This window comes from Larimichthys crocea, chromosome II, assembly GCF_000972845.2.
Source record: "Larimichthys crocea isolate SSNF chromosome II, L_crocea_2.0, whole genome shotgun sequence".
NCBI classification, from domain to species: domain Eukaryota; kingdom Metazoa; phylum Chordata; class Actinopteri; family Sciaenidae; genus Larimichthys; species Larimichthys crocea.
The window spans coordinates 9,142,539-9,168,016 of record NC_040012.1 but is presented as its reverse complement, the minus strand read 5'-3'; the positions used below and the strand labels follow the sequence as shown (position 1 = coordinate 9,168,016).

The following is a 25,478-nucleotide window of genomic DNA, read 5'->3' as shown; positions in this document are numbered from 1 at the left end:
CAAAATAACTGTAGATTTAAGAGAGTAAATATCACCAGAAAAAATCAAATCAAAAACAAAATGTTGGATCATGATGAGAAGAAGACAAAGAGACAAACAACCAGGCGGGACGCCACAAACTCTTGACGTGATTTATGTTCAATTGGTGGTGTTTTGTCATTTTTGTGATGCTTCCTCACTCTTTTACATGTAACTGGTTGGTGGTGCAATTCCCACACCCTAACATGTGGTAAAATCACTGCAAATTACTCCACAATTAGTCCACATCTGTCACGCAACTTCACTGCTGTCACAACATCTGTTATTTAAGTCAATTTTATTTATGTAGGACAGTATTACAAATCACAAATGTACCTCAATGGCACCTCAATGACACCCTAGATCCCATGGCGAGATGAGACGAGAGGTTTAATCTCCTGGCGGACAAAGATTCAAAACATCTGGAATGATGCCATGACAGCCGAGAGAGAGACAACTCTGAGCGGATGATGGTCCAGCACAGAGACGCCTGTGAAAAGAGAGGAGAAGGAGGACAAAGCAGAAAGAGAGGAAACAAACAAACAGCGTTGTAGAGATGCAGAGGTTTACAGAAAATTGACAAAATACAGTGCTCTCAAGCAAAGATCCCATATCACATACTGAGAGACTTTATAAACCTAAATTAATCTCAAAATAATCCTACTTTACACAGTGTAGTCTTTCCCCTGGCTCTGCTTCATGCTAAATCATCCACAAAGTGATCAAAGTCCAATGTATTAGTCAGTTTGCTCTCAGATGACGTGATTGTTATTCTTCAGTTCACTTTTTATCTTGGACCTAAGTGTTCAGAAAACTGATTATCAGTGTGTCGTCCAGTTCATATACGTCTACAGCTGCTTTTTCTTCTGGCTCAAACAGTCATAATGTGCATTTATGTGTATTTCTGACTCAAACAAAGTGCTTTCTCTCTGAATTTAAAGTGATGATATATTGGATGGACGGATCCACTCCATCAGATGGGACATAAAGAATAGAAAAAGCATGTAACTAAAAGTTAAGGTGAAAAGATGAGTTTCAAAGTTTCAAACCCCTCAACGTCACTGTCTGATCTCAGCAGGGAGGTTATTCCAGAGGAAACGGGGCATGATAGGATGAAGTCCCTGCAGCCTGATGACTTCTTTTTTACCTCTGTGAACTGACAGGAGCCCTGTTCTCTGAGAGCTCAGAGCTCAGGATGGAATATGAGATTTAAGGAGATCTGACAGGTACGAAGAGGCATGCCCATTTGTAATTTTTTCAAGTCATCAAAAACACCTTAAGATCTGAACTGACGTGAATAGTAAGACAATGAAGGGTCAGATCTTTTAGCGGCATTCCCAGCAACAAAGAGACCTAATTTTAGAGATGTTCTGTAGGTGGAAAAATGCAATGTGCTGATCACAGTAGAGGATCATGATACAGGAACAATGACTAACAGAATACCTGTACCTACTGCCTGAGATTTACTTATGTCATATCATACTTGAGAGTTAATGTAATTCAATATATTTTAAGTTTGACTCATTACATTTTGTCTTTCTGTGATTTTAACATTTATTTATTTTGCAGCCTTGTCTTGTCAAACTTTTCCACTCAAACTTAAAGTTACATTTCTGCACTGTGAGTTTTTTTCCACTTCTTTAAAACACCACAACAACATTAGGTCACATTTCTCCCTGACGTCTTTCTGATGACGTAAAGTGGTTTCCTCATCGTCAACATGCACATGGTTGGTTGGCAGTCAGCATATAAAAGAGCTGAGTGTTTGAAACTCTTCAGTTGATCAGCCATGGATAAAAGTCTCCTGCTGGTCCTGTTCTGTCTGCAGGCTTTCCTGCTCATCACGGCCTTCACTTACACTGATGCAGCCACTCTGGGAAAAGATGGTACACTTCGTCCGGCCATGGTAAGAAGATCCACAGCTGGTCAGATTTGCTAAACTTTAAACAGTAGATTAATGTGGTTTTCTGTGTGTAATCATGCTCTGTTTGTCATACATTTTGTTACAGAGGAGACCTCCAGTAAAAAAAGTAAAGATGCCATATTGGATGACCTGTTGGAAAAAACCAGGAGGATGTAGCGCTTTCAAAGTGGTAAGTTTTACTCTAGTTGAACAAAAAGGACATTAGTGCATTAGTTTGTTGTTATTTAAGTTACAATACATCTCTCTCTCTCTGTCTCTGTCTCTCTCTCTCTCTCCTACTGTTTAGCCTCCCCCAGTTACTCACAAACCAATCAAGCCTGAGGCCAGTTTTTAAAGGAGTACTCCAGATCGACTGCTGATCTGAATCTTTGAATCTTATCTTTGAATCTTTGATGCTTCAATTAATTTATCGTAATAACTGCATGTTAACCTGAATTGCTGTGCTACCTCGAGGAGTGGAAATAAAGAGACTGTATGCTGTGATTCTTATGAAATGTGCAATATTTCATAAGATAAATTTGTTCAAGTCTTAAAATAAAAGATTTCTCATTAGATTTGGTGTTTCTAACCTCTCACCCCTCAGCGTATTTCCTCTGCCACTAATGTAACTAATGTAAACGCGGTTCGTGTCATCCATAATATCCATGTATCCATCATAAACCTAAATACTGAATATTTTTGTTTGTCTTTACACACACTGCAGTCTGTCTCCACCTCTTGTTGACATAGTTTTGTCTGGGTTGCCAGGTTTGTCGGCGATGACTAATCTAGATCTAGGTTTAGTCTCTCTTGTTTTTCGCTGTGGTGACAAAAATGTATCCATCACACTGTTAACCTTAAACAGAGTTGTATTTTGCTCTGCTCTGTGTATTTTGTGACTACAACAACTTTTTTTTTCCCTGTTGCAAACTATGTACAAGAAGTTCTTGTGAAAACCTTTAAGGTTAAAGATAAAGGTCAGATTCTCATTACGGGAAGATTCACCTGTCAGGGAAAGGAACAAGTAAACTTTAGCTTCTTGTAATCAAGTTTCCCATGACATCAGATGGGAATGTATTAATATATGTTACCTTTATTACTTTCTGTCAGTGTGAGGATCTCTGACCTTTCAGCTGAAATACTTTTGACTCTGTACTTTTCTTCAGTTGTATGCTCATATTGTCTATTTAACCTCATTATATTCTTACTCTGTTGAATAAATCAAAGACAATAATGGATGAACTGTTTATTTCTCATCTCTCAAGATTGTGGACATTCCTCCACACACACAGCACCCAGATCTGCTACTCCAGTGTTAAATAGTATCGACTAATTATCAAATGGTTGATTTGCATGCGCTTCGAGTTTTGTTTTTTCACACAGTTACACAGTTTAATCTCACATTCAAAACCCATCCAAAAAGTACTTCACACTCATTATAGAATCAACTGACATCAACACTGCCATCTTTAATTATATATTGAACATAAAATCACAAACAACTGGTTGCAAAATTACAATTGGTGTTGCTATTGTGTATTTTACAAGAAAAATAAGGTCTCATTTGTATTGCATGGGTTGTGTTGCAGTGTCACAGAGAGGAATCGGAAATGTTGCAAAGTGCTTCGGTAGTTTATTGCATTTGGCTACAGGCGCTCATTCACATCACCTTATATCTTCTCTTAAAACACACCTGAGACTAATTCTCTTTGTCTGACAATCTTCTGTGTCTTCTGTCCAGACTTGCTGCATTTATTACGTCCACGAGGGACATCTGATCATGTATATAACTGTCATAAACTTTCCATCGCCAAGAAGAAAAGAATTCCTCTGTGTGTGAGGTTGAGGAATAGAAAATAAGGTGAAAGGAGAAGTACCACCACCCTGGGATGGGCTGTAAACGAGTCTGTGACTGGTAGAGGACAGTGAAATGCCACACTGGAATAAAATGAAAATACGGCTGCAGTTTTGTATGTCCCAGTTAGGAGTTGATACTATTTTTGTTTATATATTTCTTTTTGAATGTAGATGTAGCAGAATTGAGCAAACTGCAGTCATCTTTGTTTCCCAAGACATGGAAAATCACCAATATTTCTGATTGCTGGGTAACTCATTTCAAAACATAGACAGTGTCTTCATTTATTTCTTCATGTTTCTTCATTTCAGTGGTTTTTCAAAGCAGTTGTTAGTGTAATATCCTCAATTTCAGGTCCTTACCACATGATTAAATCAACGCCTAAAACATTCAAAACATTTTATTTTAATTCCAAATTACTACAGAACATATTGTTTCATTTACTTTTTGTGCTGTCTAACAATGCTGATAAAGACAGATATCTCAAAAACTGGAAACAGAAGACCTAAAGTAATCTATAAAGCAATTAATATATAATATAATATATGGCAAATACTTGGGAAGTAAATTCATTGTTGTATTGTTGTATTAAACATTATATGGACTGAGTGGGTAAATATCACATGTTTGTTTTGAACAACTTGGAGTGAGACAGTATCAATGTGTTTCATTTCTTGGTGTCTGTGTTGTTTTGCTGTTTTCACGATGCTTCTGCAATATTTTTTTATGAAACCTGTTGGTGGTGCAATTACTTTTTTAGATCCCCACACCCTAACATGCGGTCAAGTCACTGCGAAAGTGCAGTCGAATTAAGTAACAGTCCACATCACAGTATGGCTCACGCAGGTTCACTGCTGTTACATCATCTATTATTTCTGAGCCACCCAACAACTAAACACTAAAACTGAAATCACTCATTCATTAACTCACACTGGGAGTTGATAATAATGTGCACACATCATCAGAGAAGAGATAAAGAGTGTGAACTAAAATATTGTACGTGACATGTTCTCGGTATTTGTAATTCAATTTCAAAATTAGATGAAAAATTGTTTATTATTTGCAGCCTAATGTCAGCTGTTGTCATCAAACTGTTCTGCTTAAATTTCTGGGGGTTTTCTCCACTTCTTTAAAACACCACAAAGATTTTAGCTTCAGTTTCTCTCTGACATCTGTTTGATAATGTGTAAAGTCATTGGTATCCTGTTGTTGTTTCCTCTTTGTCCACATGCATGTGGTTGGTTGGCAGTCAGTACAGTATATAAAGCAGCTGAGTGTTTGAAACTCGTCAGTTGATCAGCCATGGACAAAAATCTCCTGCTGCTCCTGTTTTGTCTGCAGGCTTTCCTGCTCATCACAGCCTTCTCTTCTACTGATGCAGCCGCTCTGGTAAAAGATGATCAACCTCAACTGCTTCCTGATCTGGTAAGAAGATCCACTGCTGGTCACTGATTGAAGAAGGTAGTTTTCTGTGCATGATAACACTTTGTTCATTCTCATCTTGTTATAGGAAGGAACTTCTAGATATTGGTCTGCTTGTTGGACAAGACCAGGAGGATGCGGCCCGTTTTACACTTGGAATGAAATGTTGACATCTCAATGTGCTCACTGTAATCACTAAAAAGGGAGATAACTGTTTTTGTGTTGGTTCCTTGTTCTCTTTCTCTTTCCTACTGTTTAGCCCTCTGTTTCTCCTGATAAACCAGATTTCAAGGCATAAAAAACGTGCAAATATGATGAAAACAGCAATTTTCACGGGCGCACTCGAACAACGGAAGTTCAAAACAAGCTTTTCCAGAACTGCCATGCTCTGTTTATGAGTGGAAAATAATATTCTGTATGTTGTAGTGCTTATTAAATGTGCAATAATTCAGTAAAGTCACAGCACAAATTGTATATTTACAAAATAAAAGCTTTCAAATGGAGATATTTTGTGGTTTTCTGTTTTCTGTGCAATCTTTTGTGTTGATAATCTTTAATAGAATTATTCTTCAGTTTAATTCTCCTGCCTCCATTTGCTTGATTTTTTTTATTAATTAATGTCAGTTTTTGCTCCAGATAAACCAATTTTGTTTTCACTTTTCCAAAAATAATTCCCACTTTCTTTGGCTAAGTGTTTAAAGTGGAGCTTTATGAATCACCAAATTAAAAAAAAGAACTGTCGCACAAACCAGCTGTTGTTAATATCTGACCTGTTTGGACTGAAGAGTGAAAGAAGTGTTGTGACTGTGATCTTTGAGTCTCAGCCGTGCTGATATTCAATATAACAGCACAACCTCGAGTGTGATATTGCTTTTATACAAAGGTTCTGTCTATCAGCTAACAGTAATAAGTAACAACAGATTATGATTTGTGTATTTGGCTCCACCAACACCAATAGTTTCCCAACTAGACTGGGACGGCACTGTTGCTAAACATCACATTAAAATTCCCTGAACACACTCTGTGTGTAGGTCTAAATGTTACTGCAGGCCAACATTTATTGTGCAACCAGTGAATTAAAAGTTTACTGACAGTCACTTGGGTGAAAAATATCATTTTCTTCTTGTCTTAATGTTCTAATAAAATCAAACATTTTTAATATTACCTGATGGTAGGTGCAACAAACAGGAAACAGTTGAAAGAACTCCTAAAACACGATCACACTCACATGATAGATGGTGAATTAACAGTGTTTTAGTCAGTGTTTAATACAGTGTGTGGCTGACATATATTTACAACACAATGCAAAGTAGGATAAGTAGTTTATTTTTGATCTGATTTTCATTGACTCCATTATTAAATAAGTTATCAATGATGAAAACCGAATATTTCATCAAACGTCTTATATGTTATCTGCTGTTTATTATCTGTTATAGTTTTAATGTGGATAAACATAAAGTAATCCTTTTAGTGCTGCATAATGTGACCACAAGATGGAGTCAGTCCGCCTTGACGTTTTCACAGCAATGGTTTGTTTCATGCACTCAAACAAAGTCTGTGAGCAGTGCTGTTCTTAGTGTGCTACAGACTGTGCTGCCTACAACACCTGCATGACTGAAAACAGACGGACTGTTATACTTTTTGTTGTTCTGTCATTGAACTGTGTTGTTTTGTCTCTCTTTTGCAGACAGGTCCATTAAGTGACAAATATAACGTATATGAAAGTTTTCTGCTAGTCATCATATAGAAACTTAGAAATTATTTATTTCAGTGAACAAATTCCTTCCAATGAGTTTAGGACTTTTATTTTGGTTGCAGCTCTGCTCACACTGTCTAAATGTTAATATTATTTCACAATACTTTATTTAAAGCAACAGTGTTTTTTTGTTTCTTACAGATACTGTAACAAGTAATTTGTGTTCATGCATCATGCAATCCACCCATGGCTAGATTAAATCATGTTGGAAGCTACTGTAGTGTAACAACAATTAAATAAAAAGGACAGATGTTTTAGTTAAAATAGTTTACTACAAATGATTGCTTATGTCTATAATTATATGTCTTTTACTGCAATAATCACTTCATAATTATAAATCACTGTGTGCACTTGGATGCAAACAAAATATCACAAGTCTTACAGAAATGAGGTATTTTCCAACTGTAACTTTTTTTAAAAGGCTGCCTTACACAAAGGCCTTGCAACCTCCGTGAAGCTTTAGCGACCCCTGGTGGGGGTCAAGAGCCCCAGGTTGAGAACCAATGCTGTACAGTATATACCTTTGACCACGTCAAACTAATTGTTTGGCAGTGTGTGTGTGTCTCACAGCTGTATCACAGTCTGCTGGTCCTGTTGTGTCTGTAGGTTTATCTGCTCATCACAGGCTTTACTCCTCAACATGTCTCCTGATCGGGTAAGAAGATCCACAGCACCTGGAAGCAGTTTTCTCATGCAATGTTTTTACTGAGTGCTTTTGCTCTGTTTGTTCTGTTTGGATTTGCAGGTTGAGACCACAGAGATGATAAAATACACATGCAGTAAAATGGTACAAGAAGACTGCTCATGTTGTACTTCTAAATCTTCGGTAACACTCGAGTTTAAGTTCCCTAATTTACCATTTTTTATAACACACTATGGCTAAGCACATTTTAAGTGATTATTAAAATGCAGTATTTTAATATATCAACTGTGTTTTACCATATTTGTCATTTATTATCCATTTTATACACCAGCATCACCTTTTTAAAATGGACGGACAATAAGTCGATTATTTGTGCTTGTGTGTGATTCCTCAGCTGTTTCTCAGCTGGATGGAAAAATAGCTTCTCTCTCATGTGCAAATTCAGTGTGTTTAATGTTTTATGGATTCAAATGAAAACATCTCATGTATTTTATTGGACACTGGTCTGTTATTGTTGGATTGATATTGATTCATTTATTCCTGCCTCTCATCTCTGACTTTTCTGCTTTATTTCATGTCAGTGATCAGATGAAGAAAGATGAATTCCTGGATGGGGATGAGAAGGATGTAAACATTACAGCACTCATAGAAGCTTTCACATTCACGTCCTTTTCACAGATGATGGACAAAATCTAAACATGGCCAGCTGCTCTGTATTTAAACTAATGATAACACTGACAACAGAAGAATAATACACATACTAACATAAACTACTTCAAAGGAATATATGTGTTTCTCTACTGTATGTGTATGTGAAGTTCAACCACTACTTCCTATGCAGGAACGCAGAACAGAAAAAAATACATTCCTTTTAAATGAAACAACATATTTCTGTCAAATAAAAACAGATTAAAAGGTTATCTTCCATATTCCTTGTGGATTTAGCTGCAGTAAAGTTATTAATATGGGTGTGGATATAAAAATTCATTAAGTCTGCATACCTATGCTGTTTTTTTTACTCAATGTCTGTCATCAAAGTTTAATAAAGTGCAGGTTACACTTGGTTACGCTTGTATGACTTGTCTTGATCCCCTGCTGTTAACGTATCTACTTTTGGCTCCATTCGTGTTCATGCATGTTACCACCTCAACCTCAGGGGTTACGTTGTGACTTGGTTTCTGTCAGCTGTCACTTGACTTCTTTTCTCTCTCTCTCTCTCTCTCTCTCTCTCTCTCTCTCTCTCTGTCTGAGTCATCCTTCTCAGAAGTCTGTGGATACTGTCGACATAACAAGATACAGCAGGCTTTCAAACTGGACTGATTCCCGACTCTCTGGCCAGATAAACAAAGACGGTAAGACTGATTTCTGAAGTAATTATTGACATTACAGAGTCGGAGTCAAATCCTGAAGCTGCTGTAATCCTGTATTATGGTAATGAAATTTACAAGTAACTTGGGAAATTATACATCTGAGTGGATGAAAATGTTGATATAAGCATTTAAGTCCTCTTTAGTTATTACCATGCTCTCAAAGCAATTAACTTAACTAGCAGTGGTGCAGCAAGGGCTTTGTGGACTTGGGTTTTGCATCTCTTGCTACATACAGGACTGTATGCAGCATGGTCCTGAGAAGAATACCTTTAGACACAACTCAGGGTGGGATAGTATAGTATATAGCCTATGTAAAGCAGTGGTGGATGAAGTACTCAGATCTTTTACTTAAATAAAAGTAGCAATAACCAGTGCAGAATACTGTGCTTCAAGTAAAAGTCTTGCATTCAAAATCTTACTTAAGTAAAAGTAAAACAGTATTAGCATCAAATTCTTGTGTATAAAATGTGCTTATATATAATTAAATAATAAGTTCTATACAGGATTGCCTATTTCAGAACGATGTTTATTATGTGACTGTATTCTAATTATTGATGCTTTAATACGTTAGTGTCGCAGCTGGTAAAGTTGGAGCTTATCTTGTATAACTATATATACTGCAGGGTAGCTTGTGAATATCACCAATAAATTTAATTTATTTGATGATTAGATTTTGTATTGATAATATGAACCTGTAGTAACTAAAGGTATCAAAGAAATATAGTGGAGTATAGTGGGCACGCCTAGTTACATTCCACGAACGCTCATTACTGAGCAATAAAACTACTTGTTTTGGCGGAAATGGTGTAATTTGTTTTTGTAGCATTTTATAAAGCTACTGTGATTTATTTAGAAATGTAATGATGCTAAAAAAGAACAGATCTGAACTGATATCTATAAAGGAAACTTAGAGTCTAAGAGATAGATGTATTACTTAACTGTGGTGGAATGTGACTCCACTCACGTACTTAGGTACAAATTCGAAGTACTTTACTTGAATCTTTCCTTTTAATGCCACTTCTACTCATGATAGTTCAAAGGGGAAACATTGTACTAGTTTCTTGTCTACATTTATCTGACACTTTAAAGATTTTACATACAAAACGTATGAAGAGCTTATAAAACATCATGTACTGTTAGAATTAAAACTGCCCAAAGATATATGTTTTATGCAAAAACATGTCACGGTCCCACTTACACAAATGTGAGAACATATTTAAGTTTTTTTTTTTTTTAAGTCTGACTTTTGAACTAAAGCTATGTATTGCAACCTATCGGGTCTAAAAAGTTATTATTTTTTTCTCCTGTAAATTTTTGGTGTTGCTTATTTTATTCTTTGCTTGTATCTCACATTGTATCTCTCTGGCACAAAAACGTATGTGAAGCTGTTTACCCCCCTTCTCTAACCTCCCACCCATTCGTGCTGCGCGGGTGTGTAAATCAAACGACCAGCGAACGCTCCAAACAGAGCACGTAGTCAAAGTGAAACTTTGGAGCTTCATTGCGCCAATAAACGGGACAGATAGGTGAATAAAACACCGTGAGTATCGATGCACACTTGCACCTTGTTACCTTTTTACCTGTAACGTTGCATGTGTCTTTTTTTTTTAACGCTTTAGAGACGTAGACGTGTACGATACATTCATGCAGGTTTAAGGTACAAGTGGAGATGATGTGACTGTACAGGCACTGTGGGTACTTGTTGTATTATCACAGGAAGCAGCTTGACGCACTAAGCAGGAAGTTTGTGGTAAATGTGATAAACTGTAACATTCAAACATCTGCTGTGATTCATTTAAAAACTATCATAAACTAACATTAAATACACTGGAGGGGCAGCTGCTACAGATGATAACAAACTGAGGTCATGCAAACTACATACACATTTGTGTTGTTACTTTGCAGCAAACAGGGGACCATGGTTGTAAGAGTATTATCAGGGACATACTGTTCAGTTATAGCCTGCATATGTTTTAAAGTTAGACTACAACATTATACTTTAATTTTAACTTAGATTTAAGGTTTGTGTGGGCTGCTTGTGATGTTTTGTTGTTGGTGTATTTTAACTGTAGTGGAATATCAAGTACTGCAGAGCTACTTAGATAAATTTTTGAGGTATTTGTACTTAATATTTCCATGTTATTTCATGCCACTTTCTACTGTGTACATGTACTTTACTCCACTACATTTATCTGATGCATTTAGTTAAGCTACTCATTATTTTGCATGTTATTTAATGTTTTATTGGCAGTTATTTTAAATAGTTAGAACTACTATACTACAGTATATGAAATAGGTTAAATTAGTTCCACCATGACCAGCTTACACATTAATTCATCAGTTATAGTAATCCTTTAATACAGTGTATATTTGTACTTCTCGCATTTTTCAGATTATGAGTACTTTTACTTTATGTACTTTACCTACATATATGTGAATTTTTTTTATGTTTTACTTAAAATCTGAATACTTCTTCCAGCCCTGTACTGTAAAAACTCACTTTGTTAGTACAATCTTAATCTGCAAAGTATCAAAAGAGAAACAGGGCTTTATTTAAATAAACAATGTTTCCTGAAGAGGAGTTCAGAAAAAATGTGTCACTGTAAAGATAAACAGTAACTCAGAGGAGAAATTTCAACAGACGGATCTTCAAGGGAATTTGACAGTTTGTATAATCTGCACTGTGGAAGGCAGAATTAAGTCACATTATTTATGTCAGGTACAAGAAGAGAGAAACAGTTCAGCTTGGGACACTTAGTGTTGAGAAAGGATGTTGACATTGACGTTATCACAATACGCAATAATAAGCCCACAATCACAAAATCATTTGCAGACTTTGATGTTTTTTTCTTTAGATATTCTTTCCAATGTAGGGATGTTTCCACATACAGTATTTTCTTGTTCTGGTGCCATTTCTAGTTATAGTTCAGCTGTTGAAACAAAGACAGCTTATTTGTGAGCGTTTCAGTGTAATGAGTAAGATTAAATCCAGACATCAGTTCAACAGCTGCTCATGGTGCTAGTCATTACACTAAATTATGAACATATTTGTGTTCCTCTTTGATTTAAGATAGTTTCTCTGCCAGTCAGCTCTAAATGTGAACACATTGTAACTGAAGCAAAATTTTCAATGTTTAATAAGAAATGCAGTGAAATGCAAAATACATTTGAGAACGTCTGCATTACTGCATTTATCTCTTGTTACATGTGTGGGAAAAAAAGTCACATTTTTGTAAAAACTTTTCTCTTCTTGGAAACATATTTTGGATGACTTCTTCAACTTGGAGACAATTAGAAAAATGTGTCCAATCAAATGTGATTTGTAGTAATTAGCTAACTCTGCCCATCATATGAGAGCCAAAATCATGACTTCCTGTATATCCTCTGGAAGAATCTGCATCGGCTACAGCACTTGCCACTGGAAATTCTAAATGTTTGTGAATATGTATACTCAATAATTCTAAATAATGTAAAAACTTTTGCAGCATTTGTCATCCTAACTTAATAGCAACCTCTCAACTCACACAGAACTTTTTGCAGAAACCTCTTTTTTCAAGCTGTGACATTTAGCCTTTGAAAGTCTACAGTTTATAGAAACAGTGTTTCTTAAAGGCCACTAAAACTGGAAATATTATAAACATAAATAAATAAAGATATTAGATCACTTTTAATAAAACTACTTTCCTTATCTAGATGTATGAAGGAAGCAGAACAATATCATACTTTTTTCACACGTAAATCAAATTGCAGGGGTTTGATTTAAATCCATCTTATAACTAAATCCTGCCCAGACACCACATGCCATATACCGTTTCTCAGACAGTCAAGTATAGTATTGGAGTATATGTATTAAGTTACTTACAGACAAGTAATTCAGAATGTTCTCCCTCATAGCTTTATCATCATCATGGATGTCTTAGAGGAAGACGACTACTTTTACCATGAAAACATCAGCTTCAACTTCAGCTATGAAGACTACCCTGTCCTCTGCGAGAAGGGTGATGTCCGTTCCTTCGCAGCCCTCTTCCTCCCCATCATGTATACTGTCTGTCTGGTGGTGGGATTGGCAGGAAACGCTTTAGTCGTGGCTGTCTATGCCTACCACAAACGCCTCAAGACCATGACTGATGCCTTCCTGACCAACCTGGCTGTGGCCGACCTGCTCCTGCTCTTCACGCTGCCTTTCTGGGCTGCAGATGCGGCAAGGGGCTGGGAACTAGGGGAGTTTGCGTGTAAGATCGTGTCAGCCTGCTACAGCATCAATTTCACCTGCTGCATGCTGCTACTGGCCTGCATCAGCCTGGATCGTCACATAGCGTTAGCCAGGGCGCAGGGTGAAGATCAAAGAGGCTGGCTGCAGAGGATCATTTCCAGGAGACACTGCTGGAAGATGTGTTTAGGTGTTTGGGCTACAGCTTTCATCCTTGGTCTTCCTGATTTAATACTCTCAGAGGTCAGATGGACATCGAATAGGAACGTCTGTCTGGCTATCTACCCTCCATCAATGGCTAGAGGGGGGAAAGCTGTCCTGGAGATGGCAGAGGTGCTGCTGGGATTCCTGCTTCCTCTCCTGGTGATGGTGATCTGTTACTGTAGCATAGGACGGGCACTAAAGGGCCTCCCTACTGAGAGCAGAGGCAAGAAGTGGAAAGCCCTACGAGTTCTTCTGGTAGTAGTTGGGGTGTTTGTAGTTACTCAACTACCCTACAATGTGTTAAAAGTCTATCGAATGATGGACTCAGTCTATGCCTTAGTGACGCACTGTGGGACAAGTAAAGTGTTGGATCAGGCGGCTCAAGTGACTGAGAGCTTGGCCCTCATTCACTGTTGCCTCAACCCAATCCTCTATGCCTTTGTGGGGTCTTCTTTCAGACAGCACATGATGAAAGTGGCAAAGCAGTTTGGCGAGAGGAGAAGAAAGAGGAAGAAGAGGGGAGAAAATCCTGCAGAGGAAGAAGGGATGGACATTTCTTTTAACTCCCACAGTGCATCCGGAGAGACAAACACATTCTCAATATGAGTTATTACAATGATTCATAGTAAAAGATGCCCATATGGCCCATAATCACTTATTTAGTATCGAAAGAAGAGCAGATAAAGTGTGATGGCACTTTGCACAGCAGCAGTAGAAGCAAACTCTCACTTGTTATTGCTAAGTCTTTTCCTGTCTGCTTCTGTTTCTTCTCTGAGAGATTGTATAGCTGCAGTGCTTTGAGCTTTGAACAGCATGCCACCACACTCACAATGACAATGCTAACATGTTGATAACAAGTACAATGTTTACCATGCTACCATCTTAATTTTGCATTTGTGCATGCTAACATTTGCTAATTAGCACTAAAAACAAAGTAAAGCTTTGGCTGATGGGAAATGTTTTTTGCAGATATTTGGTCAGAAACAAAAAGTTGCCTGTTTGTGGGAGCCAAATTTCATGGCAATCTATCAAATGCTTGAGTATTTATAATATATGAAAATATTTATAAAATATTTCAGTTCAGACCAAAGTGATAGACTGACTGCTGGTCTGGCTACAAATGGATTTGGCTTTTACATTGTCTGTTTTTTCAGTTTCGGTCCTGAAGAAGAGAAGGCATGACTCTTTTTTTAACTTTTGACTTAAAGCTTAAAGAACTCTTGAAGCTTCAGTTTAGTTGGTTTGTTTATCCAGATGTATGAGATACAGTACCAGATATTCCTCCAGGATTGCACAAGAAACATTTAACACTTTTTGGCTACCCACACAGTACAAAGTACAAATGAGACTAATACTCTTCACTGACTCATCATACAGTGAAACAGAAGAAGAAAAACAGGAAGAAAAAAGAAAGATTTATTTGAAACCATGAATAAGCTGGAAAACAACTTGATGACTGCTTGTTTCAAATAATGCTTTAATGTTTAAACTGTAATTCACTTAAGTAAATAGTCCCAATCCATTTGATGGAGGAATGTGTACTACATCTGCTATAAACGAGACATACTACACATGCACCTTTATTTCCTACCATTCACCAGAGAGCTTTTTTGTACTGGTGACATGTTGCTTGCAGAGTCTTGTTTCAAACCGTGCATGTCCCACATCCCATTAGGATTAAACACAGTTCAGTTCTTTCCTGGATTGCTCAAAACATCTGAGACACTGAGTTTTCCAGTCTATTAAAAAGTGGTCGACCATGTCACTGACGACTGAAACTTTTCTGCTGTTTGTGTTTAAGTTAAAATCCTGACTGGAAAATATCAAGATCAAGACCAAGAGGTTGTTAAGCTGGCGTCTTTTCAGTGATTTGACTTTAATTACACATTAGAACTATACTTAAGTACACTTAAGTAATAATTAGACACATACCAAACCAGTTTTTGTGGTTTTGGGGGCCTGCAGGTTGTGTTAACTATTTGCAGATCATCTGATGCCATGCAGTTACATTTGGTAATGTTTTTTATGTGATAGGATCAAATTGTGTCCTGCTTGTAAACTCAATATAGACCCTTTATTCAATGTGGAGGAACTGACAGCTTGTCTTATTTTTCTTTTTTTGTCAGTAGAAGAATGAGCAAAATTCATTGCATGACTTTGTGGATAATAGTTCAGGGGCCAATGACACAGGAGGATTAATCAGCTTGTCAACAGTATCCAATAAAAACTCCAATTGTAACTGAGACATAAACACAGCACTACATAGTTTAAATAGTTTGCACTTTGGGTTCAACTGTTGTCGTTTTCTCTGTTAGGCATTTGTATTCTTTGCTTTTAAATGTTATTAATCTCTCAGTCAAAATCTAAACACTGACCGCCTGATAGAATTTCCTCATAGATTAGAAAATGATACTTTGGTTTGAATGTTTCGTCAGTCGTCTTCCTGAACTCCAGCTGGTACAAATCAACTGATTTCTGAAGTGATTCTGCAGGTCATGCTCTGGCACTTGTGCTGTCTCATGTGGAAATCATTTAAGGTATGCCATCTGTTATAAAGGAGCAAAACATTTTATGGAGCCAAAAAAGAAAGAAAAAAGTTTTGGGGTTCAACTGTTATATAAGAAGTGGTTAAACAAGGCTGTCATACAAACACGTCTTACATGATAAAAGGTTTATTGTGAATGAATAAAGTCATTTGTGATTGTTTTGCTTCTCTCATTTTGTATTTTCAAAACTGTCTGTCATTACTTGTCAGAAAAACGAAACAAGACTTAATATAAGATTAAATCCATTTATTGAAAAAACTTTCAAAAATGTGCAAATAAACAAAAAATGTATCAAAAACAAGACTTCTTGTAATCAAAGAAAACTATAAATATACAAAAAAAGCCATTATAGGCTCGTAACATCTGTTATTTCAGATCAGAAATATGGCTAATTCACTTTTTAAATTACAATTAAGGCAGTCAACCAGCTTCAGTTTCAACAAACTTGAACCAAGAATAATTTTTTCTTAAATTAAGTAAAAAATATTAATTATTCAAATATATAACTGTGATTATAAGACTTGTTTTTTAAGGCCTAAAACGGCAGTGGTTCATTAATTTAGGAAAGACAACTTTCTGGCATTTTCACATGAGAACAAGGTTACAAAACGTAACCGGAAACATTCACACATTAAATACAATATGCCATTTGAAATGAAATACGAAATACAACTATGGAATGGGTTAATTTTTCACACAATATGCTTTCCGTGTAAAGAAAGTTACTCAAATACCCTGAACTAGATCATCAACCCTGTATCAAATGTTAGAACGAGGCCAATACTGAATTGTTACGAGTTACTGTGAATATCAGTATATAACAGTCACAGTCCCAACTGTTCATAAGGAAAGTAAAGCAGTTTCTTCAAGTGTCAGGCTTTCCACAGGAAGTGGAAAAATACAAAGATACATACAAGCAAAAGTGCAGAAGGAGTCTGATTCATCCTGGCTTGATACAACACCTCATTTCTCTGGGATGCTGTAAATATTTACCTTGTATACCACTGAAAGCTGAATGGACACATAATGACTCTGGCTTTATAAATGTGTTACTGTAAATTAATTCAGGCACTTAGTTTTGTATTAGCCGAGGGCAAAAGACCATTGTGATAAACTGATGTGTGTAAAGGCTTTTCAAGAAGACAATGGTTGTTCAGGTATCAGCTATGCCATGGTAAAAAAAAAACAAAAAAATAACTGTATCTCTGAAGTGTCTTTAGAGAAGCAAAAAGTGCTTCCTAAGATTGTATACGCGCACATTAGTAATTGAGGATCTGCACATCAAACAGGTCACACACTCCCTCGTGGTCATCCAGGTTGAAGCTGTAGTCTATACCTGCGTGAGGAGAGAGTGAAGAAACACTGTAAAAATATCAGCAGCAAAGCTGCATAGGACCAGTTTGGTCCTATTGAATGGACTGCCATGAGGTTTCAGCTAGATATCTATGGTGTGGAGACGTCTTCACATATTGTGTGAAATATCTGTATATCAGGAAAAGGTGATACTGTGAATTTTCCTCTAGCGTCACAATCAGTTACAACTACTTTTTGAGGTTTATGACTAATTACAGGCAAAGCTATCATTCCATATAGTTCCATCAGCCACAGCTTTACTTTGTTTAACTCTAATAAGCAAATGTTAGCATGTTAACACGCTTAACTGGTAAACATTCAATCATCAACATGCAGCACCACTTTGTCTTAGTACAATCGCATAGAGCTGTTAGCATGTCTGTAGACTTTGTTTTGTTGATCATCTTTGTAAACATACAATAATTAGAGATATTTGTAGATGCAGGTTTTAAGACGCTTACCATCAGTAGACATCAGCTCGTCAATCAGGTCAACAGTTCCTACATAAAAATTAAAAACATGACTTTAAAGCCTTTACAGAACCACAGAACAGAAAGTAATGTGATGCAATCATTAAATTCCTGCTGAGCTTCACTGCTGGATGCAATTACAGACTAAACTGTGTTTACATCCCTGTGCTTTACCCTCTCTGTCGTCCTTCATGTGGTCTCCAGCTGTGTTGAGCTTCAGCAGGCTGCTCACGTCGAGTACAGACTGGAACTCTGAGCCCACAAGGTCCATCTGCTGCTGCTCCAGCTCTGCTGCAGACAGACTGTGACACTCTGCAGGGAGTGTGGGAGGTTCAATAAGAATACTTGGCTGTACTAAAAAGCCCCTTTCAGAAAATTAAACCTGCAACACTGCTGGGTGTAATAATCTGGACCTAGGACTAGGCACAGCCTCAACAAACAGTTGTGTGGAAATGAATACAGCAAAGTTATTCAGAGAAGGACTGAATCCAAATGTGAACCCTTTGGACTTGCAGGCCGAGCTCTCACAGACATTTGTCTACCTTATTACCATGATGAGTGCTGGCGAGTACTATGAGATGAGACTTGAAGGGTTTCCATGGAGATGAATTGAAATCCCTTTACCTGTCTAGTTTTTCAGAATAACAAATCCAAAGTTATTCAGTCTATCCATATTCTGTATATTAAATATCAAATCTTAATACATCTTACTACAACAAACGAAAATTAAATGAGTAAACATCTTCAAAAATAAACAGCACTATGCGTCATCACATCATATCACTTTGGATTATCAGTACTTTTCCAAGCATAGTCTGGTGAAGTGTGCACACTAAGCAGACTCTCTGAAGTCCAAGTAAGCGTGCGTAAGGTCCCATTGTGGTCTGCCCTCAGGACTTTCCGGGAACACTCTCATTAAGTCCATGAGCCCTCATGTGCACCGGAGTCCCGAGGTGCATTTTAGGCAATGTGCTTATTTTACCTTCTTATGTGGCTTTTTCTAAATGGTAAAAATTCCTACCAGCATCTCCAGACGTGGACTATCTGTTGGGTAAGACATTGTGTAAACACATGATATAAGTTTGGTTGTTGTGCTGCATTGTGTTGTATGAACATTTTAAATTGTTGTTAATTCCTCTTTTTTTGTGACTGGGTTTCACTTTGACAGAGTGTTTGCGTGTTACCCAATTTTATCTGTTCTTACACCAGTTTGACATCAGTGATTCATCTTTTCCTTATAAGTCTAGACAATAGATTCAGTTTAGAAACTCTTTTACACTGAAAGCAACAAAGTTAAATATACTGAACAGATGTGAATGCAGTCTTGTGGTTTAGGTTGTGAAATTGGGCAATGCATGCAACGAGTCATCTGAAATATACATACAGGAAACACGCAAAGATGAAATCACAGATTGTAATGCTTTAAATTCTGTCCTGCTATTGACTCAGTTATTCTTTATAAATATCATACGCACAAATATTTTTCTAAGTGCTTTATCGAACACTCTTGTTGCTCTCTTACCACTACAGCTGTTGGAGGTTTCAAGTAATCTACAGAAGAAACTGGACAGAGCATCTACATGTTGTGGTTGATTCAGGAAAAGGCTTATGAAGAGAGTTTGTCACCCTCCCTCATTCAATTTTCTTAGATGCTCATGCTATTTATATTCGATTTCAAAAGAGCTATTCCAAAAATCTGGTTCACAAAGTTCAAACACTATTTTTAATGTCATGGCATTTGTCACAGTATTTGTTGTTTTGTTTTTTTTAAATCCATGTAGCGTAAGATTTTTTTTATTATGGTCCAGACAAAATGAAAATCCTGAGAATTTAAACTGGCTTGGGAAAGTTAAGCCATCGTGACTGACACAGTGACACACGTTATAGGATCACATGGGATTATAGATGCTAGCAGTGACTTTTTGAAATGCTCGGCACGTCAGGACACGCTGCCGTCTGAGTCAGCTGGTAAACAGCAAATTTTTTAAACGTAATCATCTCACATGATCCGTTTCATAAGGTCACTGCTTCCTTACTGCTCGTCTCCAGGATGCAATTTCCAGACAACACAGCTCAGCAACATAATACTTTGTGATACTTGTACTTTCAGTTCTTGGACATGGGAAATTCTTTCAATGTAACACAAAGCTTTTTTAAAGAAACTTCTCTGTTTGCAGTTGAATTACCACACAATTTTTTTAAAGCACCTCCATATGCACACACTTTATTAGCTATATTAGTACTAAACCTAACACAGTCTAATACAACCTGCAATAAATCCTAGATTTTAATGTTCACTTTGTTGAATGGTGTTGAATTATATTGCTTTATACTGGAAGAAGAAAACATTTCCACAATCACTGTATTGTATTCTCCCTCAGTATAATGCAGCCTAAGACTTAAACTACAAAAGAGTGTTGTGCTGAAAGTTTCAACTAGTAGGCAACTGAGGATGAGGAATACATTTTTGCACCACGTATTCATTATCTGTCTGTACGGAACAGGGCGAGACACATTGGCAAATCGACCTGCCCCTATCGCTCTGCTCAAAATCAAAGTTCAATCTGACTGAACTCTGCTATCCAGCCAGTGAGGGAGGGAAGGAGGGAGGGAAGGATTGGCATCTCACTCAGGAAATATTGTTTGCTTGCACAGTAAAATAATAGCTGCAGCAGAGAAGGAAGCATGCTGCTTGTTGTACAAAAAAATGTCAGAATTTAAAACCGTGTGGACTGCTGATGTTAGCCACGGTAGCTCCTGTGGTTTTGGCTTTTGTCCACAACACACAGTACATTTCATTAGGGTAAATCTTGACCGCAGTTTAACACCTCTACTAGCTCAAGGCTCTGCACACCCACTCTCGTGTATTTAATTATTCTGCCTGATTAACCCGCTGCTCAGGCCGAAGTCAGCTGGAGCTACTCTGGAAGTTATAAGAGGTCACTCACCTTAATCAACAAGTGAGAAAGAGGAGAATGAAAGGAGAGTTCAGGCACACAGTCATGAGAAGAGGTCAAATTAGTGAACCTCACCTCAGCCGTATAAAAGGGAATTTAAAGTAAAAATGAAAGTTTATCACCAATAGTATTTGTCACACAAGCCTACACCGGTGTAATTTTCTCTACAATCTCTACTTTCATTTAACCAAAGCATGCAGTGCATTCAACCAAGAACACTGTGGACACAAACAATGATTATAAAAACAGCTCCAAGAGGGAGTAACACCTTCTGACTCATCGGGTGCAGATGTTATTTCAGCCAGATCACAATGGAGGGGTGGAGAAATGAAGATGAAACTGCCCCAGTGTGAGAGTACTTTGGAGATCATCCAACTGAAAAGATGATCTTTGACCAATATTTTATACTTTATATCTATATTTTTAGAAGTTATTGAAGCTGTTGGCAGCTTTATTCTTTAATCCTCTCTGTTATGCTTAAAAGTGTCACAGTCTTATACATTTTGTTCACAGCAGCCTAAAAGAAGCCATTAAAAGCATGTGATGGCTTTCACGAGGAACTTAAATCTGACGTCCCCCGTACTTACCCATGTGTAGATTGGGAGGGGTGGATGACGGCGTCAGCACCTCGTTGTGTTCTGGCAGCACCATCTGGTGGTCTGAGCAGAGAGAGTCCTGGCTGCAGTAGGAGGAGGTAGTGTTGGAGGTGGAATAAACGGACGTCGAGAGGGGGAACCTCTGCAGGCTGGCGGGGGTGCTGGGTGGGGTTGGCAATGGGCCGATGTCGTCGGTGGGCGGCACAGAGAAAACCACAGGTATTGTGGAGTCTGAATCCCTGTTGATGAGCATGACCTGGATGGGAGCGGAGTGGCTGCGGAGATTCACCTGGTACTTCTTCTGACCACTCTGGCCCTAAAGAGCAGCAGTGTGGAGATCAGTTTATCGTGATTACAGCAGCTATAAACTATATTTTTATGTATACAATGGATCACATGACTACTTGTATGTGGATGGGCTGCTGGGGGGACTAATGATGTTGCAGTTTCCATCAGCTCTAAGGAGCATTTTAGCATCTTTCAGCTCATTTTTTTTTGGTTTCAGGACCTGTAGCTTTCCTGTTATGGTTCACTTTTATGCTCTCATTATCAATATTACAGGAAATGCTCACGTCATATCACTTTGCTCAAGCAGCCAAATGTGAAAAGTTTTTTGACTTCACATACACCACAACAAACTTGTTATCACATTAGCTTCCGTTATAACACATGGTTTACCACCAAACACGAGGAAATGTGGTGAAATCTTCCCTCTCTGGTGATTATCATTAACATCAACTAAAATAAATCTTGTGTGACCAACCATTTCGGGTAGCGGTACCTCCAGCTGAGTCCCAGCGGGAGCCACTACTGCAAGAAGAGTGTCTCCGCTGAAGGCATTGCAGATGTCTTCATGTGTCACAAATTTATAAGTGGAGAGGGTGGCATTAAGGAAACAGGAACAGGATTACTTATGGGAGGAAAATGGAGACAATAAACTGGAAAAACAAGACTGTGAGCATTGTGCAAGTCAGGATTAGCCTGACAAGAGACTGACAATAGTAATTATATTTATAATCCACCCTTTATGGCATTTTCTCACTTCAGGAAGTAAACAATGTTAAAAGAATCAAGGAGACATGAATAAATGGGCCAAAGGAGGACTAGAATTACAAACTGTAGAGAGAGAAATTAATCAAGTGACACTTCACTGGAACGACATCAAAGATAAAGTAGTAAATATGTTAACACTTAATGTGTTTAGTCCAACAGCAAGTTGTTGTCCTTTTTAGTCATGAGGGAGAGTCCACTTCTAGCGCTCTGGCGTTAAAGGATATGGGCTGACGATGGGATCGTGTTTAAGGTGTTTGATGTTCTCATCTAGCCATGCCTTCTGGCTGTCCAGCTCCTTCTCTTGGGCCTCCAGCTCAGCGATTTGAGCCTTTAAAACCTTCACCTGCTCGACCACCTCCTGAGTTTGGCTGCCTGAGTTCTCTCCCCTGGACACAAGGGAAGATAAGAGATGAGAGAAACAAGTGTGAGGTGTGAACACAAGTCGATATTTGCTCTTTATCAGCAAACTTAAAAATAAATTTGGCTGCTAAGAGTGTAAATATTTTTACAGCAGTGAGTACTAAAGATATTCACAAGTTCAAAGATATTGAAGCCAATCAAAAATATCACTAAGAAGGTAAATATTTCACTGATTTGTTTTCAAACCTCCACTGGATTATGTTCTTATTTTTCTTCTCGATCAGTCCCACTCCTTCAAGCACGTTGGTGATGTCGTATATCCTCCTCTTCTGTTTCACCGCCAAGCTGTCTGCAGCCTGTTAATTAACACAGAGACTTCCATAAAGAGACTGCTTAATGGCTTAATACGAACCCTTGTTGACAAGATACATCACAGACACTTTTTTACAAACCCTTAAAAGGAAACCTGAACATTTGTGGCAAATACGTCTTGAGGTGAAAAAGAGAGACTAACAAAGCCAACAAATAAAAGGGACCTGGCAAATTAAGCTGCACAAACAGCAAATAAAACCCCTTGGCAGAAGAGGACAGTTACACAATAGCAGAGGAGGAAGGAGGAGGGAAAGGGTCTAAGGAGCCTGCTGTGTAAACATTACCCAGCTTTGGCGGGCAAGAAGAGAGGGAAAACTACTTGTCACTGTGAAAAAAAAGGAGGTAGATTTAAGGAAGATGCTTCAGGTACGTGTGGCAAAGATGCATCCATAAGTTAAAACACTAAGAGCAGCTCAACAAAGTCTATCACAGTCTGAGTATTTGAGGGGAAAGAGTTTAAAGACGTCACCATTCACTCTTAGTAGAAGCAGATCGCTGACAGCCAGAAAACTCAAAAGGAAGACTGCAATTAATCACTATTCATCAATAAATCTGTCAATCATCTTCTTTGTTATTGCCTAATTTACTGTCAAACAGCAAATTGATGCAGCTGTAACTGGCAGGATGACTTGAGATGGTGTCAGGCTACTGGTTCCCCAATGTGGGAGGGTCAAGACATCCCATAAATTACATTTAGTCATTTAGACTTACAAAAAAGGGAAACAAACAATCAAGGTACAAGATAGATCTGATGGGTCAGTAAACATGAAGACAGCATTCAAACAAATGTGTGCTCCACAAAATGATATAAACTTTTTAATTTTTTTAATTAAATTAAATCTTGATCTTTGTTTTTTTTTTCCTCTTTATGAACCTCCTTAGGGCCCTAAAAACAAACCTAAGAAATAAAGCCATCGCTCTTTAGTTGCCCTGAGATCACAACCCACAGCCGTACATGTAATTGGTCGTACTGGGAGACCCAGTTTTGTTTTATAACACTGGGCTAGGCAGCAGGACTGGTGTTAAACCTGTTGACAAAGATGGGGTGGTTCCCCAAATGCCCCCTGTGGGGACCTCCACAGGTCATTAAAAGGGGTTTTACAAGGCTAATTTAGTTTGGGTTATTCCAAAACAGAATCCATAGTAGTCCTACAGTCGTATTTAACATAATTTAACATGGGACCACCTCACCACTTTGTTTTGTTGGTCTACTTTACATGTATAGAGTAGAGAGGGGTGATTAGTAATGACATTTTGGGGACCCTTAGCCTCATTTTAAGCTGGTTTATTAACAATTTAGCTCTAAACTGGTCGCTACAAACACATTTTTGCTTATTAGTTCATGTTTTTTTCTGCTTTTGTGTGACTGAACCCACAGAGCAGACGAGGCGGCCCGGGTAATGGCGGCTTAGCTCGTCCACCTGTTAAACAAATCAATGCACCTGACCGGCGGTGACTGACAAGCCCTTTGTTCACAGCTGCTGTCTGGAAGGTGGCACTACCGACTTTAACAACACAAAATACAACCCACAAAAGAGCCACTGAGCCGGTTTCACTGACCACTTTCAAATCAAGGACGCCGTCCTTCGCTTCTTGGAGCAGACTGACAAACTTCATCGTGAGGAGCCCCAAACTTTTTTCGTGGCGACTCGGTGTCGAGCGTACAGTCTCCGTCGTCTCAAACTCCATCTTCTTTCTACAAAATCAAACAGTCCTACTTCTTGTTAATTATTTATTTTTATATATAAGTCCGCCGCTTATGTTTTAATTACAAATACCGGACATCTTTCTCCGTCTGTGTCGCCTATAAACGGGACGGCGGCAGCACCTATAGGGTTTTTAAATCAACGGACGTTACGTTAGGTTACGGTTGCCACGGCAACCCTTGTCCCGCTCGTGCCCGAAACACCCCCCACCTCAACCTCAACAAGAATCTGACCCCGCCCTCCCCTCTTCAACCGGACAGACAGGTATTGATAAATCTAATCCACCTCACTCCGAGTGTATGGAAGCCGAAAAGAAAAAAAAAACACATAAAAAGTGATAGAAATACGTCAAATTTATGATATTAAATATGTAATTATATAATCATTATGGACACACTATCTTATAAATGTGAAATATCAGGTCTCTTTTACCCCTTTCTACCCATAAAGCAGACTTTAATTAGCTTATATATGAATTGTAGCTTATTTAAAGTCTGTGTAAGATCCTTGCTGATTTAAAAAGATAACTACACTATCATAAGTTTTTTTTGTGCTAAGCTCATTTGAAGATTATGATTAATCTTTGTACATTTCTGTACTTAAAAATGTAAACATGGAAACAACACAAAAACAAAACAGGATTTGTTTGATTTATCTTTCTTGAATGTGACACACATTGTATTG

At 37.9% G+C, this 25,478-nt stretch overlaps 2 protein-coding genes and 1 long non-coding RNA gene across 4 annotated transcripts; 2 read left to right on the top strand and 1 right to left on the bottom strand.

The window, feature by feature from the left end:
• The first annotated feature begins 5,043 nt into the window (after positions 1-5,043).
• LOC109140206 (uncharacterized) lies at positions 5,044-5,701 on the top strand. Its single transcript, XR_002042414.2, has 2 exons — positions 5,044-5,201; positions 5,287-5,701. It is a non-coding gene; the product is annotated as an uncharacterized LOC109140206 (long non-coding RNA).
• A 3,141-nt stretch (positions 5,702-8,842) lies between these two features.
• ackr4a (atypical chemokine receptor 4a) lies at positions 8,843-16,071 on the top strand. 2 transcript variants are annotated; one of them, XM_010739974.3, is made up of 2 exons: positions 8,843-8,949; positions 12,862-16,071. In XM_010739974.3, the coding sequence occupies exon 2, from the start codon at positions 12,875-12,877 to the stop codon at positions 13,985-13,987; it is 1,113 nt and encodes a 370-aa protein (XP_010738276.2). In that variant the 5' UTR covers positions 8,843-8,949; positions 12,862-12,874; the 3' UTR covers positions 13,988-16,071. The 2 variants fall into 2 exon arrangements, with proteins under 2 accessions (XP_010738276.2, XP_010738277.2); XM_010739975.3 differs by lacking the exon at positions 8,843-8,949 and adding an exon at positions 10,361-10,507.
• e2f5 (E2F transcription factor 5) lies at positions 15,984-24,946 on the bottom strand. The gene is made up of 8 exons (XM_027288557.1): positions 24,649-24,946; positions 22,963-23,072; positions 22,581-22,742; positions 22,067-22,175; positions 21,295-21,619; positions 17,925-18,062; positions 17,742-17,780; positions 15,984-17,263 (listed from the first exon to the last, which is right to left on the bottom strand). Exons 1-8 carry the CDS (start codon positions 24,775-24,777, stop codon positions 17,187-17,189), a joined length of 1,089 nt encoding a protein of 362 aa, XP_027144358.1. The 5' UTR covers positions 24,778-24,946; the 3' UTR covers positions 15,984-17,186.
• Positions 24,947-25,478: the final 532 nt, after the last annotated feature.

Bases quoted from the DNA above. Each gene is read 5' to 3' on its own strand.
- ackr4a (XM_010739974.3), top strand. From the start codon at position 12,875: ATGGATGTCTTAGAGGAAGACGACTACTTTTACCATGAAAACATCAGC.
- e2f5 (XM_027288557.1), bottom strand. From the start codon at position 24,777: ATGGAGTTTGAGACGACGGAGACTGTACGCTCGACACCGAGTCGCCAC. The intron at 22,176-22,580 runs ATATCCTTTAAC...CACCCTCTCCAC, and splicing joins CACGATCCCATCGTCAGCCC to TTATAAATTTGTGACACATG. The intron at 18,063-21,294 runs GTAAGTACGGGG...CACTCCCTGCAG, and splicing joins CCCTCCCAATCTACACATGG to AGTGTCACAGTCTGTCTGCA.